Source organism: Callorhinchus milii, unplaced genomic scaffold (assembly GCF_018977255.1).
Source record: "Callorhinchus milii isolate IMCB2004 unplaced genomic scaffold, IMCB_Cmil_1.0 Scaffold17, whole genome shotgun sequence".
Classification (NCBI taxonomy): Eukaryota; Metazoa; Chordata; class Chondrichthyes; order Chimaeriformes; family Callorhinchidae; genus Callorhinchus; species Callorhinchus milii.
In genome coordinates this window covers 13,512,593-13,532,844 of record NW_024704758.1, presented here as the reverse complement: position 1 = coordinate 13,532,844, position 20,252 = coordinate 13,512,593, and the positions used below count along the sequence as shown (strand labels likewise).

Genomic DNA, 20,252 nt, shown 5'->3' with positions numbered 1-20,252 from the left:
CACACAGTTATTAAAAGACTTTGACCAAAAAAAGGGTATCACTCTCCTCCCCCAAAATCTCTCAAATGCTAAAATATTGTTTATTGTTAGCTTCCTATACACAGGCAATTGAGCACCAATTTGAAATCCCTAACAGCATTTCTGTACAAAAGGAAATTATTGCGCAGTTCAGCTATGCGTAGGCAGGCTCTGTGTAATAAAACTCCCGGCACACAGCTGCTAGGCAACATGAAAGAGGGAGCCAATTTTGCTGGGAGCAGTTTCAAGCCATCGGCTTCAGAATGCCATGGCAAATTTGCCATGGAATCCTCAAAATAAAATGTTTAGATGCCAAAAACAAACCCAGGCATGTTCTGCCTTGTTGTATCAAGTGGATTATATTCCAGAGTTAAAATTAATAAGGCGCGTGCAATTATTTATACTGTGCCTGTCAGCAGTTCAGTGCTCCAGGACACTACCCCGCGTGAAGGGTACTATATAAATTGCAAGTTGTTGTTGGTGGTGTCGTCAGCAGTTTAGTGCTCTGATGAGTATGCAGTGCCACAGGTTACAGCCATTTAGGTGCTTTTCCTCAACTTAAACATGCATTTAACAATAATAATCCTTATCACGTCTTCAAGACATCTCCAAGTGCTTCACAGAATACACTGTAAAGCGGACTGATTGTATATTTTGTGGGCAAAATGCGGCAGCCAATTATGCACAGCATTTCTCTTGAAGCTGCAGTTTTTTCGCCCCAAGTGAATATCAAAACCAGAGACACATTAGCCCAACGATATTCAAATAACTTTTGGCAGTGGATCATACACCTCTGTGCTTCAGGGGTACTGCTGTAAATTAGACTTTACATGTCTCATTTACATGGATTGCCATTTCCCATTCACCTGTGTCAGATCTCGAGTCTGCTCAGGTTTTTTACCTTAAATCTTTTGTTATCTTGTGCTTGAGGTGCTTTTATTGACTTGGAACATTTATTGATGACTTTTCATTCCCCCGAGACACTACTCCTTCATGTGGGTTAGTGTCTTGGAGCGCTTCTGACTCAGAGGCGAGAGTGCTACCACTGCACGGGCTGACAAAACAAACCGGTTAATTGATAAATCTGCATGTGTTAGAAGGCAACTTGTGTATTTTTGTTGTATTCTTTCTCTCAGAAAACCTGACTAGTAATCCTAATTGAACAATTTACCTCGGACTGACCTGGAACCTATTCATTCATAGGAAACTCTAAATTCCCACTAGGGGTTCATTATACACCTACATCAGCCTATTTTAGAAGCAAAGCCTTTTCCTCTTATTTACTCCTTGGTTTTAAGCACCATTTGCAATAAATTGTTTGGTATAAAATACCACAGGGTTATACACGCTAGAGATAAAACAAAGGAAAATAAAGAAACTAGATACGGTATATTTTATTGAGATTACAGCACCCTGCTCTGCCAGCAAATATAGAAAAATGGAGTCAACGTATTTCTGAAGGAAATTACTATTACGGATATGAAATGGACAGTCGAAATGCCTTTATAAAAAAAATACGTGGGTGCGGGGTGTGGGGGGGAGAAGAAATAATACATTGGTCAGGGTAATGCTTCAGAGATGTTGCCAATAAACAGACTGAACATTTAATTTAGACCAAATATCTAAGCTGGGAGTAATTTGTTCCTTTCTTCCAAAAGAAGGATTTGAAATCAATGCTTTTTTAAAGTAAATAAATTGCACCATTAAATTGGCAACATTAGGCGTCAGCTGCAAGAACATACAACAGCTTTGTGACTGCAGCTGTATGCATGACTCAATCTAAATGAAAGTTAAATACGGTTTTAACAATAAATTGTGATTTTATTTCCCCAACAAGCCCCACCACCTCCGAAGCGAGCGCCCACGACTGCTCTAACATTGCGGTCGAAGTCTATGACCTCGGAACTCGAAGATCTAGGTAAGGATAGGAGACTACAAGGAATGGATACGTTGACCTGAAAGATTTTGTTTTCTAACTGTGTCGATGGAGCTTGCTACAGGGGTATTCGTGGCAAGCAAGGGAAAATAATTAACAGTCTGATGATCTATGTGATGATTGCATGAGCTTTTTCTGCCGTTATCGTACGGTCGAGTGTTGACACAGTGTTTAGCGAACGGTCTGATTTTTGTGAAATGTCAAAGTTCCAATTCTGACAGATAATCAAACGATGTCTTCCCTTCCGGTAACTTTCTTCTTACTCTTTTTTTTGGCTCAACAGTGGACAGAGGTAAGTTACCAAAACTAAAGTTTCAATGCTTTACTATGGCACACACAAGTAACTAAACCTGTGGACGCTGATACATGAGGACATCGATGCCCTTGATTTGCAAGGACATTCCCGTAAGAGGATTAACGGTTGTCATATTATTACTGTAGCTTTATTCAGAAATAATCTAAAATTGATGGCCGGAAAGCTCTTTATGCCGTGTGTATTGTAACTTATTAATGAGATAAAAGACTTTAACTCTAGCCAGCCAGCAATATTTAGGGATCAATAGGAAGGAAGAAAGTACAAGTGAACAGTTCTCGAGTGTTTAATGAATACCACATATTTAATTGCAATATCTTTTGTCGTGGCAATCACGTTTTCACTTTGTCTCCTCAAAGCAATATTAAAGCTGCAGCAATTAATGATAATATCTCTGTGGTGTAATAATAAAGTTTTTTAAATTCTGGTGTGCTCCTTCCGAACAAATTTCCTATTGTGGGCTGGTTGTAATTTGTGATATTTATCAAAATATGGAATTCTGACAATTAATGCCAAAAAGCTTGTTGCACTTAATGACTCTTTTTTGGCTCTAAGAACATTTCTCATAGTTTGCCATTCTTGGTGAGAGTCGGAGAAACCTTCTAAGTATCTTTGATCGTCTTGATCCCAGTCACTGCTCCGTGGACATTTCCATAGCATCACTAATCCTTGAGGGGAGGGGGGTGGGGGGAGGAATAGTCCTTCATTCAGTAATTAACTGAATTAGTATATGCAAATGAGTTGTAATTAGAATAATTAACACATGACCTTCTCTCCCATCCCATCCCAGATCTCCGCTCCAACTTTAGAAGTTGAGGTATGCATCTCCTTCAGTTATAGTTGAAAGCCAGTTCCCAATTGATTACATCACATTTACAATTTATTAAGCTATTGCATAAAATAAAATTTTATCTGGAGAAGGTTTAAAAAAAAAAGCGAATTATTTTACTCTAATACCGCTGTCTTCCCTTCCCCACACTAACTGACGGAACATAAAATAGAGTTTTTTTAAAAAAATGGGGACAGATGTTTTGCATCTGTCAGATGATAAAGTTACCCGAGGTTGTAGTTTGCGACGGACATGCCAACTTTTGGACAGAAAGTGAACTAAAATTTCTCTTTTTTTTAAACAATTTTCCAAGCTACTTTACGGAAAAAGCGGAGTGGTAAGTAAACAAAATAAGAACAACTTATACACCAATATTTGATCAATTATTGGGCAGCCTTTAATTATCAGGACTTTAAGGTTAATATACACAAAAAGGGCAGAAAATCCTACACACACCACTAGTAAATCCTATTCACTATAAATGTGTTCTCATACTGAAATATACTGCTGTGTACAAGGTTACAGGCCCATAGAATTTACATTATGCATTTTCTATTGTACCAGAACCACAGATAATTCAAATGATTAATGTCTCCAACAATATTACTGATTCCTTTTGTAATGTATCCTTTTCTAGGATGGATTGGATTTCCATTAGGAGTCTAATTTAACGCAGAACTCAATCAGTTGCTGCTGTTTAGACGACACTATTTATTTACAATCTGTCAACTGACCATGACGAAAATGTCATGTCCATGCAATATATTGTTAAACGTAATTTTGTACAAGGTAAAATAGCTCCCACCTGTGATGAGTTTATGAAATGCTTTTGAAATGGAATGCAGTTCAGAAACTAGTGCCAACGGTTAACCTGAAAGTGCAATTGAAACCAAACTTTACGATAGCCATTAATGTTTAAAGAAATAGTTTTTAACGCTTCAATACGTCCATGAATGGGGACAATGTATTGCTCACTCCAGACCATTTTTTTTTAGAGAGGTGCATGTTGATCAGTCAATAACTAGGAAGGAGGTTTAAAGTGTACACATTGGACCATTGCCGGTACTACAGATAATGGAAGCTCCTGCTTACTTGCTTAATGGTGGTTCAATGTGAAATATTCTGAGATGTTATTTGACCCATCAATTCCAATCGAGTAGGTCCTAAATGCTTTGAATGTATGGGCATCAATCATATTTAATAGGAAATGACTATATTCTGCCTTATATTAGATAAATTGATAGTGAAATTCATTTCGGGAGAATGTTTTGTGGGTCATATGACTAATAACACAAGCTGCTCCTCTGTGTTATGTCAAGAGTATATCACTAATGAGAGTTTGCAAAATAGTACCATGTGTCCAACATATGAGATGCAGTTTCATGACCTCAACAATTTTCCCTAAGAGTAAATTCCTTTATCTAAGCAGCAATTGTGAACATTCGTTAGTATAAACCCTATTCGGTGATTATCATACTTTGCATAATAACTGATAATTACTCTGAACCCTATTCTGTAACAAATCCACTTTGGTTTCAAAAGTAGAAGACACTATTTTACACGAGGATGTGACATTATACTTTCTTTGCAGTTTTACTTGTGCTGTGTATTTGATATCTTTCTTTTCTTTCATTTGGCAGTGTTGAAATAAAACTGAATTGAATACTAAATCTTGTTCTTTGTCTAAACTCTTCTCTCCATCTCTGCGTTACTATAGATATTGATCCATCACATTTAGAGGGTTTGAAGAGGAGGACTGCCTTTCAAACCACACTAAGTAAAACAAAACCCTAATGCATTCAAAACATGCATGTCGTGTCATAGCAATGCAACCTTCTGATTGCATAGAGTTTGTAGTATGGCAATATGTTGTGTGCATGGATATTGTCAAGATTCTTGTTTTTGGATATGAGATTTTTTTTCTCTTCTTCAGTTAATTGTCAAGGCTTGAGGTGAATCTGACTATACATTACACTTGTCTTCTGCAGACAAACTAGATGAAGTTGTGCCAAACTCCAAACAGTCGAGGGCTGCAGAAAACGTAATGTCAGACTCAAGAGTTGCAACAATCAAACAGCGTCCATCAAGCAGGTGTTTTCCTTCTACTTCAGATGCAAATGTGAGTAAAATGTTGCTTTAAAATTATTTTTTGACCTGATTCTTAAGGGTCTTCTTTTTTACAGTTAGTTGGAATCAGTCCCATCTTCCTTCTTATAACTAGTTTGAAGCTTGTATCCTGTAAAATGAGGACACGATTCTTGATTTTGGCGTCTCTCAATTTAAAGAAAGACTATGTGAGAATTCCCTGATTTGTAAGAGGGGCATGAAATATTAAAATCTATCGTCTTAATGGAATGTCACCATCTGATGTGACAGAAAATTAATATCCTTCTTTAAGAATGGTGCCTGTCATTGTACTTTTGAAGATATATTCCACTTACCCTAATGGTAACCTTAACACCACAGTCCATTTATCAAATTGGTTTTGTTTGCGTTTTCTAAGACATCATTTCCCAGTACTATATTTCTCCTAACAGTCAGAACCATGTTTGTCTTGATCAAGGTTTAGTTACTGCCCGTAACGTAGAGATTTTTTGGCAATAATTTTTTATTTGCCAAAAGGGAATGTGTTCTTTAAATCTCATTGCAAACAGTAATGTAGTGCTCGTTCAATACTGGGAAGAATGGGTTGACTTGTTGGCAGTTACAACAACAAGATTGCATTTATAGAGCGCCTTTCATGTCGGGAGGACTCCCAAGGCGCTGGAAGTTGGGTCGGGACCGCAGCAGGGGGGAAATGGTCAGGGTGAGGAGAGGGAAGCGAGGAGGGGGTAGAGAGTCGAGAGGGGAGCTGAAGGCACGGTTGAAGACAACAGACCGTCACATAAATTCTGAAGCAGCTCACTAAATTTTTTTAAGCAGAGTTACATATATTTGATGCATAGAGCGATGTCCAGCAATTGAAGAATGAGTGCTACCCACATAAAATTCAATAATCTCAATGTTTTCTAGCTATGAAAAATAGTTATTTTTCAAAATAATTCTCGTTTTATTTTTAAATAGTGCAGACACTTGAATTAATTATTGGCATCTCTGTGTGATTGGGTTGTGGGTAATCACCTAATTGGTTCACTTTATCTTTATATTAACCTTCAATCAAATAGCCTAATGGATCTACACTCTTACAAATTCCTCTGCTACATCTTTGTCTTCCTGCTGCATTCATTCAATTATCCAGATGACTTTGTTAAGGATCGTTTTTTCAACGCTATTTGGTATTTTCTTTCTAACATTGTACTCTAAAATTCAATTCCAAATAATTCCAGCTTTTCCACACAGGTTTCTTAACCTTGTTGTGAGTGCCTAAGGACCTTTCCCAGATCTGTGCAATTCCGTTACTTGTTAAGTGGAGGATTTGAGTTCTGTGATCTAGTTGTCCATTTTGTGAATATTTGTGACATTATTGAATTATGAGACAATGAAGTTTCACTGAATGTCTCCCCATTGTGTTTTCTCGGATCCATCGCCAGACATATTACGACTTCTAATTATGCCAATATGGAAGGGTTGGTACAATTGATCCTTGCTGTATGTAATTTGAGAAACTGTTTAGCTTAATTGACGAGTTCACTTAACCCCCCCTGTTACATTATCTCCTCTTCCACACTTGTTCCTTCCTCCCATGTTTAGCTTCACACATTTTTGTCCCTAATCTAGAGTAGTCCAACGGAACAATGTCAGACTAGTGTCGCTCCTTGTTTGATCTCTGAAGACATTTGTAATGAGCAGCATAAATAGATAGGAATACTTCATGCTCCTCACCACCACACCGTTTACCAAAACATGAATTCAATAATAAAGCACAGGTTATTTAAAATTAAAATAGTAACTCTGGCACGGCTACTGGGAAATAACTTTTTTAATAGAAAACAAATTGAATCTAGTTATAAAAGTGTGCGATAGTGTACTATGCAAACTTTTGCAGTTTAAAAAATCTTTAAAATTTTATTCCTATTCTCAGTCAATCTATGATCGTCAAGGTATTGCTGTTATGCCTCCTACTGTTCCTGAAAGCTCTAATAGCCCCTATCTAGGAGTACCACGGGGAACCATGCGAAGGCAAAAATCCATAGGTAAGAGGTGAATATTTCTGACATTATTGAATTATGCAAAATGGTTCACATGCTTCAAAAAATACATGTAGCGGTCTATAATCTCTCTTAAGATGTCTTATCCAAGCCTTAGCTAAATATATCAATATATTTATGGATTAATTACTGATCTACATGTTCACTATGAACCCTAGACATTCTCCGTGGATTTATTTTCATGCGAGAGTAGTTTTGCTAATGAGGAGGATTCTATTGTTGTTCATGCAGTGCAAGCATTTTGACAAATGCACAAGCAGGAACCAGAACAATTAGTTTTATCCAATTTCCTGTTATGTTTTGATGATGTAGATTTGCTAAAAAAATTAATGAGTGCGATCCTGCTGCACGTTTATGCTCAGCTGTTGTCCTTAATATATCTGTACCACTTATCTTTTGGGGGGGAAAAAAACATTAAGTAAGTAGCATGTTGACATAATCCAATTGATCACAAGTCAAATGGCTAGAATTGCAGTATGAGTGTAGCACTCATTTGACAGTGCACAGAAATACTCTGGCAAGTATTTGTGCAAGTGCGAGGTATATCTCCATGAGGAGTTAAAGCCAATTCAAGACAATAAGGCCCGAAAATGCTTTGGGCTCTTTCTCGTGGAGGACAAAACAAATCCACCTGGATCTGGTTGTCTACAAGCCATTCTAGAAATAAAATAAAATAAATCGAAAATATAAAAATATTGAATATGAATGCCTTTCTGTCCACAGGTATGTTAGAAGAAGAGAAACAATTTTTAGCTCCTCCATTACTAAAATTTACAAGGAGTCTGTCAATGCCAGACACATCTGAAGACATTCCACCTCCACCATCAGTTTCCCCTCCTTCACCTCCTTTTCCACCAAAATCTCCTGCTCCAAGGGGTTACGGTACAATCAGACCAAGTTTCAACCATAATTCTGGGATGAGATCCATCAATTCAAACCGACCAGGGAACACAGGAACACTCAATACAGACCGAACAAAGAGAGAGAAAGTGATGTTTTACAGACAAGAGTCCTCTGATCAATATTCTGTTGACTCCGAAGAACAGTACAAACATAATATTCCTCCCCTGCAGCAAAACGTCAGAAACAGGAGGAGCAACATGCCAGAAAATCCATATTCTGATGTTGGAAATTCAGCAAATAAAGCGGTTTACGTTCCTGCCAAACCAGCCAGAAGAAAAGGACAGTTGGTAAAACAGTCGAAAGTTGAAGACAGCCCAGAAAAGACCTGCTCCATTCCCATCCCTACCATTATTGTGAAAGAACCTTCGACAAGCAGCAGTGGTAAGAGCAGCCAAGGAAGCAGCATGGAAATCGACTCGCAAGCTTCGGAAAACCAGGGTCAGCTCCGGCCAGATGACAGCTTCTGTAATCCTTTTGCGGCCGCCATTGCCGGTGCGGTTAGGGACAGGGAGAAGAGAATCGAGGCTCGGCGCCACTCGCCTGCGTTCCTTTCAACAGATCTCGCCGACGAAGATGTTGGCCTCATGCCACCGAGTCCACGGTTGAGACATTCCAAATCCATTGACGAAGGGATGTTTAGTGGTGAAGAACGTTACCGTCAGTTCATGGTTCCATTGGGCGCAAATTACAGCGGCACGGAAACTGGCAATCAACGGATGTCAAACACAAGGATACTTAATGTTGCTACTAAAACGGAAATTATTGAAGATAATGCAGGAAGTGAAAACATTTATAATGCATCAAATGTACCCAACATTAACAGTAATTACGTTCATCCAGTGAGTGGCAAAGTATTGGATTCAAACTCCCCGCTAGCCCTCGTTTTTGCTGCAAGAGATCGAGCGATGAAGGACCAATCGCTGCAAAACCATAGCAAACCCGAACCTGCAAAGACTGACCTAATAAAACCACTTTACATCGACACAAAGTTGAGGTCAAACATGGAAACTGCAGCGGCCGCCTCTGCCTCTCTCACCAGGCAGAACCAAGCCGGCTCTTCAGCTACGCTGAGAAAAGAGATGAATTTGAAACCCGAAACGGAAGCGAGTAAAGAAGATNAAAAAGGCGACGACAAGAAAAACATGCTCATCGATATTGTGGACACCTCGCAGCAGAAGACAACGGGATTACTCATGGTGCATTCAGTCGCTGGAGCAAAGCCCGACAACTCGGGCCAGAGCGGGAACGGAGAGAGCAAAACCGAGAACTTGCCGGCAGACACCACGCTGAACAGAAGCCAAGTTGCGAGCAAGGCTTCAGAGTCGAAAAAAGCAGAAACTCCCATTTCGGCTGGCAAAACGATCATTACTATTAGTTCAGTGGAAGATTCCACAGTTTTACCCTTCCGCATACCACCGCCCCCGCTTGCGTCCATCGATGTGGAAGAAGACTTTATATTTTCAGAACCTTTACCTCCGCCGTTGGAATTTGCAAATAGTTTTGAGAGTTCCGAGGATCCCCCAACAGTCCAATCTCTGTCGGATTTATTAAAGCAGAATAAAGGGATGGTTTCCTCTTCTTTGTCGTTGCACAACAGGGAGACGATCAACTCATCGCAGATTTCTTCAGACAGTAAAAAGCAAGCTGGTCTTTCCAATTCCTTACCCGCTACCTTTGCCCAAAGCCAGAAGCTTTTGATAATGTAGTTGATTCAGGGATAGAAGAAGTTGATAGTCGAAGCAATAGTGACTATCATTTGGAAACGACTAGCACTATATCTACAGTCTCGAGTATCTCAACATTGTCTTCAGAGGTTGGCGAAAACTTAGATACATGTACAGTCTATGCAGATGGGCAGACTTTTTTGATTGACAAACCTCCAGTTCCTCCAAAGCCAAAAGTCAAGCCCATTATCAACAAAAATAATGCAATTTACAAGGATGCTTTGATAGAAGAAAACCTAGATAGTATGTTCATCCCACCACCTGCACCTCCTCCCCCATCTGGTGGTGTACAGTGCGAAACACATAAAACTTCACAGCAGAGGACCTCAAAGCTATGGGGTGATGCACCGGATACAAAATCCCCCGTCACACCAGATGCAAAGGCAAATGTCATTAGTGAATTAAACTCAATCCTACAACAAATGAACAAGGAAAAGGTGCCCAAACCGACAGAGGCCTTGGATTCCCCTACAGGATCGAGAGGAGCGGCATTTGGAATAAGGTAATCGTGAACTATTAAAATGCACAACAACAACAACTCGTAGCATTTATATAGCGTGCTTCACGGTGGCATACTCCATAAAATTGGCAAACGTTATTGCTCCGAAAGCAAAAACAATCTAAAGTTTTATTTTTATGTTGATTGTGTTTAATTGTGGATTTCAAGGGTGAAGGCAAGATATGTAGTGTTGAGTTCACAAAGAAAACACTTCCTTACCTCATGAACTTTAGTTTTGTTCTACACGTGTTACTATAGATAGCATGTGAAAGGCTAAAATTGCAGAAAGAATGCTAGAGTGAAACATACCATCAAAGGCTCATTCTTTTGAACACAGCTAAAACATTTATCCTGAACAAAAGCCAATCAAAAAGCTTTCTTGTTTTTTGGTTTAGGCCTTGCAATTTAGATGTTAATTCCACCAATACTGTGCATTACACTTCACATGGATCCCTTTGCCCTGCACCTTCTTTCCTTGCCTCCAAACCCTCTGAAATGTAATCTTTATTCCTTTGACTGGACATTTAGTCAACGCTTTGAAACTCCTCTTTTTTCCTCCAAGCTCAGTTGAACCCCTTAAGTTATTATTCAGTTAACCTGAACATGAAAGGTTATTGCTGTTGATTTATGTCATTTGCTTTTACTGCACATAATCCCTGTCTAATCAGCACCCACAACATGGGACCATTATGTGCAACTCAGTGTGCCTTATATTAATTAGCCAGTGATTAGAATCATCTGAATCTGTCAAGATTGTTGCTCTGATTGAGATCAATTCTGTGCAAATATTAGCAGGTGTCTCGAGTGTATCTCTGAGTACTTCCATTGCATGAAAAACTTATAATAGCCATAATTATCTGATTAAATATGGTGGGCAGCCATTCCACTTGGGTCTTGGTTTACTCTATTCATGCAGCAGTAAAGAGTTTCCCGAATGTGGCAATGTCTTAAATACGGCCTTAATTTTGAAGCTGTTTCCTTCGGTTTTAAGAACTGCAGAAAACAGACCTCAAAGTCAAGACTCCATTACGTATTGGTGGTTTCTTAAGCAGTAGAAGGTAACATGTTTTTCAACTGTTGTGGTAATATTTCTGAGGTGGAGTTAACAAACGTTTGCTTTATTTTAAAGCAAATTAGTCAGGATAAACTGCTATCTTTAAATCGCTGTCCGCAGCTAGTCTCCTTCACTGTCTGAGCAAAACCGACAACAACAAATTACATTTACATAGCGCCTTTCACGTCAGGAGGACATCCCAAGGCGTCTAACTATATACAAATGACTCTCAAATGCTACAGTCAGTCTATGCTTTAGAACTGCCATTACAGTTCCATGGGGCCCTTTAACAATTTGGAACTTGCACTCCTGGTGTTTAACATGTGCGCCTGACTTTGTGATATTTTGTCAAATTGCACCAATAGCTTGACTTCGAAAGTGGTGTGACTTTAGGTTTGATTACCAAAAACTGCACAACATACTCAGATCTCTCTTCCAGCTCCGAAGAGATTTTTTTAATATATATGTTATTTATGTGTGGGCTCGCATCTTAATTTTCTTTTTAAAAAAACTGAATACTTTTTTTTTACATGGAGAGTTTAAATTTGCAGAATTTGAAGTTTTGTGTGTATTTCTCAGACTCCACTTTAAAATAATCCATTAAATGTTCAAATCATTTTAAGTGAGTTTACAGCTATCTGAATTCTTTGCATCTTCTTAGTTGGATTGTTTTGTTTTTCTCCACCCCAGGTTCTAGATATTTATCTTTTTTCTTACTAATAAATATTCTTATTCCTAACTCCAAATAATGCCTATTCATTTGATAGCATAGTCCACTATTGCATTATACATTAATACACTCAGTTAGGGATCGGAAGAGAACCAGAAGGATTTTCAGTTCAACGTTCTTGGATTAAAACAAAAATCTAAGGCTGTAAAGCTTTCAGCTATTCCAAATTCTCCATGGAAGATTATACTCCTGTTTGAATAGAATTTGTTTTTAATGTTCATTGTACAACAAATGCAGTGCTCAGGAACAAATCCTAATTAAAAATCATATCCTGAAAAAACAACAGTTCAAATAAGAACTGCTGATCTTATGAGAAAATGGATATGATACAGTTGAACGCAAAGCCCTAAAGTCCCTATAATTATCCACTGATTCAACTCGCAGTGCCCCTCTTGTGAGCCTGCTGAAGGCAAGAAAGACTTGTACTTTTTTATTAAATACAAAATTATTTTAAAAAAGATAATTCCTTTATCACACTGAAATGCCTCAAAGTAGTTGATAGGTAATTACAGTCTTAGAGGGACAACGTGGCAGTTCATTTGCATCATTGAGGTACGACAAACAGAAGTGATTGACAAGTTAATCCAGAGGACTGTTGGCACAGGGCATTGAGATAAACTTTTTTTTTCTTTTTCTTATGGTATACTAACCAACATTTCATGGGACCAGGTAGATTTTTTAGTGCTTAACAGGACTGGGTTACACACCAAGCAGGGGGAAGGTAGGCATAGAGGCAGGATTTGATGCAAGACAGAAAGACAGGAGGCGAGGGCGGTTGGGGGAATTAGGGGCGTAACTTTGTTAATCAATTGAGGTTCATCTTGAGGTTCTGGGTTGAGTTGATGGATGGGGAGAAGCGGAACTGGTCTCATACCATCCTAATTTAACTCTATAGACCTCATAGAATGGTAGCACAGGCATTACAAATCCTTTTAATTCACAGATTTGTGCAGTAGTGATTTGCCTGCAGAAATGTTGGAAAGAGACTGGGGGAATGCAGATGTGAAGAAGTCATAAATTTTTCAGAATTGCTCACGAAAAGAGCCAGTGAAATGACTATCTTCTCCGAAGAGGCTCGATTAAAATTGTACATTTAAACTTTTTTTTGAATATTGTAGCCGCGGAGAGAGTACTGCACAGGTTTACAAGGCATTACAGGGGATGAGCTATCAAAGATTGGGTAATTTGTAGCTTTTCTCTCTGAAATAAGGTGAGATGATTGAATGAGGACCTGGTAGAATATTTTAAGATTATGAAAGGATTTGATAAGGTGGATGTAAATACAGCTCTATCACTTGTTGGCGAGTTCTAAAGGAAGGGGCATAAATATGAGAACCAACAGCAGATCTAAAAAAGTTTAAGAGGAATTTTTTTATGCAGTGGATCTCGTTGCTGGAAGCTGCGGTTGAAGCAAAAAGCACCAATATATTTAAGAGGAAACGATGTATACACGAGGGGGAAGGCTTGTGATGTGGACCAAATCACCTGTTTCTGTGCTGTACCATTCCAATGTAGTTCTATATAATAATAAATGATAAAATAATAAATCCTTGCATTTGATATAGTGCTTTTCACGTCTTCAAGACGTCTCAAAGCGCTTTCACTGGACATACTGTAAAGTGAATTGACTGTATATTTGTGGGCGAAATGCAGCAGCCAATTGCGCACAGCAGTGTCCCACAAACAGTCATGGATTGAGTGACCAAATTTTTTTTTTGAAAGAATTATTTCCGGAATAGCAATCCGCCAATCGACTAACAACCGGGTTCCAACTTCAAACAAAGGCGTGTGGAGTAAGGAAACTTTCCCAACATTTCGCCCTGCCGGGAATGGAACCCAGGTCTCTCGCTTGCGAGGCGAGTGCTCTAACTACTGAGCTACAGGACTCCACCCTGGCTGACCCCACAAACCACAGCACTAACACAAGCAGAACAACACGAGTCTTGATTCATATTAATGGGCCATCGCTTATGAAAATGTATGAAGGTCATCAGCTCATTTATGGGATAGAGGTTTAATTCTACGCGTTCCATCAATCACAGTGACGGTTCTGACTTCATTAACCAGGAAATGCTCCCTGTGTTCGTTCTTGACATCAAATTGTTAATCCTTTGTATCGAACCAGAAGTCTCAGTCCTTTACAATAAGTCAAGTCTACAAATCGATGGGCAAAGGTATGCACAGCATGGAAAGGATACGCGGGACAATGTGCAAACAGTACATACATAGGTATTTATTTGGTTCCAGTGATTGCATGTATTCTGGCTATTGAATCAGTAGTTGCTTGGCAACTGATGGCCCAAGCAACCTTGTGAATCAAGTGAATAATGACAGCCTGATGAATACAGGATGCAACACACTGCTGTTAAGAACTGGGAAATAGCGAGCGGAGGCAAAGGATTTCACTTATTTTTAGTCTTCATGTTTGTGAGATTTTCCTTTTCATTATTTACATTTTATTCGATTGCATGATTGACGCTTGCCGAAGAGGCTCAGGTTGAAGATGTGCTTAAGTTCAATCTCAAAAGCAGAGCCGTACTGTTTTACTTTTGTGCTTTTTACGTTTATCCAGCCACAAAATATGCAGAATTGCTTGAGAATGTAAAAAAAAACATTATACTGGCAACAAAAGAAACAAAAAAATAATTATTCTACAGATTCCTACTAATTGGTAGAATGGGATATGTTGTTGGTTATATAATATAATGTTAAATTCACCCTGAATGCCAAACCTTGAATGATTGATCGAAGGTCCTTTACCTTCTTTGCTTCTGCTAATGAACAGCCATTCACGTTGTACACACATTGACAGTTTCTTGTTCCTTAATTTATCTACACAAAAAAAATCCATCTGTCAGTACTTGTCCATCTGTTTAATTGGCCCACATCTTTTTGAATGATTCATCCAATAAAGTGAGCACTTTACAATGTACCAAAATCATGCAAGGATGACATAAGACATATCAGAAAGATTTACAGCATCTGGTATAATTAACAATTCAGACTGCATTTAGGCAAACTTTTGTTTCAATCTAATCCTAGATTTTAAACCCAATTGTTCCTTAGAAAATGGTTTTATAATAATAATAGTTAATGCTTAACATTGTATAAGATTTTCAAATGTGGCACTATTTGTACATTGCTTGAAGATACCTTAGACCTTAGTGCAGAACAACATTCAGGCTTGTAGTAAATATACACATCTATGAGGTGCATTTACTGGGGTCATTCCAGCAAACATTCAAAATTCAAAATTGCTTCTAGTAGTACAAATGGGCAGAAAATGCTGAAACACGTGAGTAAGTTAGCTGGTAGCTTAACCTACAGCAAATTACAGAGCTAGTAATTAAGAGTTCAGAATTGGCAAACCTGAAGTGAAACTGGAGACGAGAATTGTTGCTTCCCCTTCACTCAAAGCCTCTCATTACAAATAGACACCCAGCAAATGGCAAAGGAACATTGTGCAGATTAATGCCTTCAAAAAACATAACATAACACGTAGGAGCAGGAGTAGGCCATTCGGCCCTTCGAGCCTGCCCCGCCATTCAATCATGGCTGATCTTCTAATCTACCTCCAGCTAAAAAGAAACTGGATAAATATGTAGGTTAAAAACAGCATTGAAAGTTATAATAATTTAAAGGCATAAGGGAATAGCTCAACACAACGGTATTTCTTGAAAGGTGCTATACCAAACAAAATTTATTGCTGTTGCAGCAAAAGCTCCACAGCACTTTCAAACTAGACTCTTCTTATAATGAGCAACAGCAGCTTCTACTAATCTGCAAGTAATTATGCCTAGGGTTGCTTGGAGTGTACATGGATTTATGTTGATATGGTCAGTCCTTTATAAGCAGAATGAATGTCCTACAATTATTAGTGAGTGAATTTCTCTGGGATNAAAAAAAAGATATTACGCGAGTTTGGTGTTTGAACATGAACGCTCAAGAATGGAACAGGGCATTCAGCCCATTTATCTATTTACTGTGTATTCATGTTCTGGTTAAGTCTGACCTATTTATGCCTTTGATTGTTCAGTGTTAGCAATATTGAACATTCAAACAGCTAAACAGAGGGAAGACACACATGTCATTTGGGATTTGTTGCTTTGTTCTATTGAGCGGTATTTCCACCTAATGGTCTATATTTTATTTATCTTTTGAAATCTTTGCTGCAACCAGTTAAACCCTCTAGGCAAAAGGAAGGCATGAACAGCCCACAAAGTGATCTCATTCCAAGCCAGAGTTCCCATGAGGTGACGTGACCCAATTCCAGTTGCTGGGTTCCATTTGCAACTGAGAGACCTTGTTAAGAAATCTCTTTAGATAGGATATTTGCCATGTTTTAGTCCACATTATCTTCTCCTGCAATACAACTTTTGCCCACAAAATATACAGTCACTCCACTTTACTGTGTAACCTGTGAAGCACTTTGAAACTTCTCGAAGACATGACAAGGCGCTATATCAAATGCACTAGAGGCTATATATCAAATTATATTTATTATTGATTATAGAAAAGAATAAAACTATATTGTTTGTTATTCCACAGGAGTCCTGATGGATTGAACAATACTTCAGATGCACAAAGGAACGCAACTGTAACTTTCACAATCCGACCTGGAACAAACCAACCGATAACAGTGCAGAACAGGACGTCAGATTTTGACAGTATGACAATTTTGAAACGGGCTCCGAGTCCTGTGGCCTCACTAACGGAAACGTGTCAAGCAGCCAGGCCTTCCTCTCTCCCAACTATACCCTCATCATCTACCCTCTCTGATGCCTTTGGCCAAAGTCAACCGGTTACTGGGGACGGACGATTTGTCATCCAGCCAGGCCGCAGTCGGTCTCCGTCACCCTCTACATTGCAGACGCCAGTCTCCAACAAACCTTTCACAACCAAGCCTGTCCATCTTTGGACTAAACAGGACGTAGCAGATTGGCTAGAAACCTTGAACCTTGGAGAGCATAAAGATGCATTTTTGGATAATGAAATAGATGGAACCCATTTACCATCGCTTCAGAAAGAAGACTTAATAGATCTTGGAGTGACTAGAGTTGGTCATCGAATGAACATAGAACGAGCTTTAAAACAGCTGTCAGACAGATAGACAAATATTCATTTGGATGCTTTAATCTACAACTGAAAGATTATTTCATTATTTTTGTCAACAGTCTACATTCACCATAGCTCTGGCTGGAATATAATGTGTGACTGAAATATTTTTAAACGCTCAGCATGAACATTTGTTCAAATAAGCCTCTAGTACATTTATAAGCACAATAAGTTGACCGTATCAGTGGCCCATCAGCCTGGTAACGACAGGCGCCACTGGTATGCTGAGAAGAATAGTGCAAAAGTGAAGATCCTTTTGTGATGTAAATATACTACAGCATAATCTATATTTTGAACAATGACCTTTTAATATTGACCTCACTTGGACATGTGTCTTAATGATACTGTAGTTGAACCAGCAGAGCTGTGTTATACTTTCTATCTTTGCTAGTACAGTATTTCTTCACAAGGATCACAGTCAATAATGTAGAAGATGTGCAGCAAATCAGCTAAACGTATTTCACTTCTCTACCTTTCCTTTGGACAAAGGTGATGCCGACCAGAATTCTTTCCTTTCTGCTGATCTCAGTCTTTATCATTTCCAGCATTGTGAAAAAAAAGTAAGAAGCTCTTTAACCTTTTCACATTTTGACATAATTTCGTATTACTCTACAACGATGGGTGCAGGAGGGAGGTGGGCACTGTTGTAGGATTTGTTGAGTTTTCCTTGAAAGCTAATACAGATTTTTTGCTATGTCTTTCCAATGCTGTTGACAGGAGCAGCTTTTGATAACAGTGACAAGGGTGTTGAAACTAATCATTATTGTCTTCCATTAGAGTGCAGGTGATTTACCACAATTATTTACTAGAGCGATGGGAATGCTCTGAATGGGCCATGTCATTGTTCAGTTGCAGAGCAGATGGGATTTGCTCATTCAAGCTGTGCCAGAAACACATCTCGCTTATTGGAAATGAAAAGGATTTATATTTGTCATTTTAGCTGCTATTTTTCACAGCTGTATAGGTTTATTCTGGTTAATGATATGTAATGTAATGTATTCCAATCAAGGATATAGCTGCACAGTAAATTAACTTTTGAATGTGCTTTGCCAAATGACAGGAAAAGTTCAACCTGAGCAGATTGCTTTGTAAGGCAATAGTAGTCGTGAAAGATACAGCCTGGCCTTTTTTTTATTATTATTAATGCTGGACAAAATGTCATAATTCCCAGCATAAAAGATTAATTATACAGTAGAAAGGGCAGGTGTTAGACACATTCTTACCGCCACCTTATGTATTCACACTTTAGGTCTGCATTTGTTACATATTGTAATTAAAATTTGCAATTACATGCTTAGTTTGTGAAATAATTGTGTATACAGTACCAAATCTCAAGATGTAAATTGTGTATAACATAGAGGCCTCCCTGTTCACAGGAGACTGAGTGCATTTCATACTATTAACTTTGACAAAAATGATTAGCTGTGACTGTTGGAACATTTTAATTCACAGGTTTTACATTTTGCACAGCTCTTAGTATTTATTTGTGGTACTTATCATTTAGCTATATACTGTAGTTGATTCACTGACTTCTCTGTAATTGCAGCTGCAAAATTATCCCAGTTGATCTGGCAATGATTACATCAATGAGCCTACAATATCATTTTCTTTACAAACAATAGTAATTTAATTTTTGCTAGTGTGTTAAGGTGTATCTCACTATAATTTGTGTAAAGACTTGTGTTCAGGTTATTAATGTTGCTGTAATTTCTGTGATTTATATATCCTTAACAAGAATTCATTAAGAGCTCCTGTAACTGCACTTTCCCCAACTCCTTAATAATCTTGTATGGCAACCAAATTATTATAAGAAATAAATATTATGCCGAATTAAAGTTGTATTTTTGACTGAAGATATCAATACGTTTTAAAAGAATTGATCTCCATTCTGTTTCCCTAACTAGGTTGTGTTTCCAATAACCAAATCACTTAAATTTTAGTTTAACTGGCTCAAAAAAAATGCACACCATTATATTCTTTCAATTTCCCCCTAATTCTTTTCTATCTTTTCTTAGGTCCTTCAATATATAGTATGCATCTTTTTACTGACCAAGAGAGCAGAGAGGCAACTTAATGTTGAAAATGTTTAACTTTTTTTTATTAAAAAGAGAACTGTATTCAAACAATGAATAAGAAAACAGTCGACTTAAATCAGTCCTGTGAAATGTAATGGAAAACTTTTGAGAGACATATAGTATTGAAGGAATCAGCTTGTGTTTTAGAGTTTTCCTAATGCAACGATGAAAGTTGCTCATTGAATTGACCAAATGACATGTATGTGATTTGCTGAGTGTTAATTAACGGATGGGAGAGAAGGACAGCATTGTGTTTTTTGATGTAAATGAGCTGGAGACAACCTGGAAAGGATGTCGTTGAGAGACATTGGAGGGTTGTAAAAAAAATAAGTCTCGCAAATGCCAAAAAGTTGAAGACAGCAGCAGTGTCGCAGGTTAATGTTAACAAGAGTTATCCACTCATTGCAAAATCTTCAATTGATTTTTTTTTAAAAAAAACCTTCACCATGTGAAAGTCACTGACTGCAGAAGTCTCCTCGCCCTTCGAAACAGGCAGTCACCTTCACCGCAGCATTCCCACCTAACTTCAACAAACCCGGTTGAAGTCAGGTGGCCACAGTTCTTTAGCAAGTCACCAACCAAATGATTTCAGTACTGTAATTGTTTAGTTTTAACATTTTTTGTTAGTGATTGGAATGGAAATGCCACTGTGAGCTTATGCAAAATGTGAAGTGAGTGTTTTGCAGCACTAAACTGAAATAAACATACTTATCACAACAAAGCATCATTCTCAAGTTGTGATCCGCTTAATACTTATAGTCCCCTTGGGGAGTGGGGGAAGGGGAGTGATGGTGGGATTGGGGTAGGGATTGGTCGGGAGATTATAACCAGGAAAAAACATAGCTCTGACCCTATTGGCAATTATTGGAGAAGTGATATTATGTCCGAATATCAATTAGTGTTCAGCT

General features: G+C 38.3%; 1 protein-coding gene across 1 annotated transcript in view; it reads left to right on the top strand.

The window, feature by feature from the left end:
- shank2b (SH3 and multiple ankyrin repeat domains 2b) overlaps nt 1-20,025 on the top strand; it is a 177,051-nt gene extending 157,026 nt beyond the window's left edge. Inside the window, 8 exon segments of the mRNA XM_007887749.2 lie at nt 1,856-1,936; nt 3,410-3,433; nt 4,814-4,873; nt 5,085-5,215; nt 7,118-7,229; nt 7,968-9,821; nt 9,824-10,373; nt 16,703-20,025. Coding sequence (XP_007885940.2) covers nt 1,856-1,936; nt 3,410-3,433; nt 4,814-4,873; nt 5,085-5,215; nt 7,118-7,229; nt 7,968-9,821; nt 9,824-10,373; nt 16,703-17,264 — 3,374 coding nt within the window. The 3' untranslated portion in view covers nt 17,265-20,025.
- The last annotated feature ends 227 nt before the right edge of the window (nt 20,026-20,252 follow it).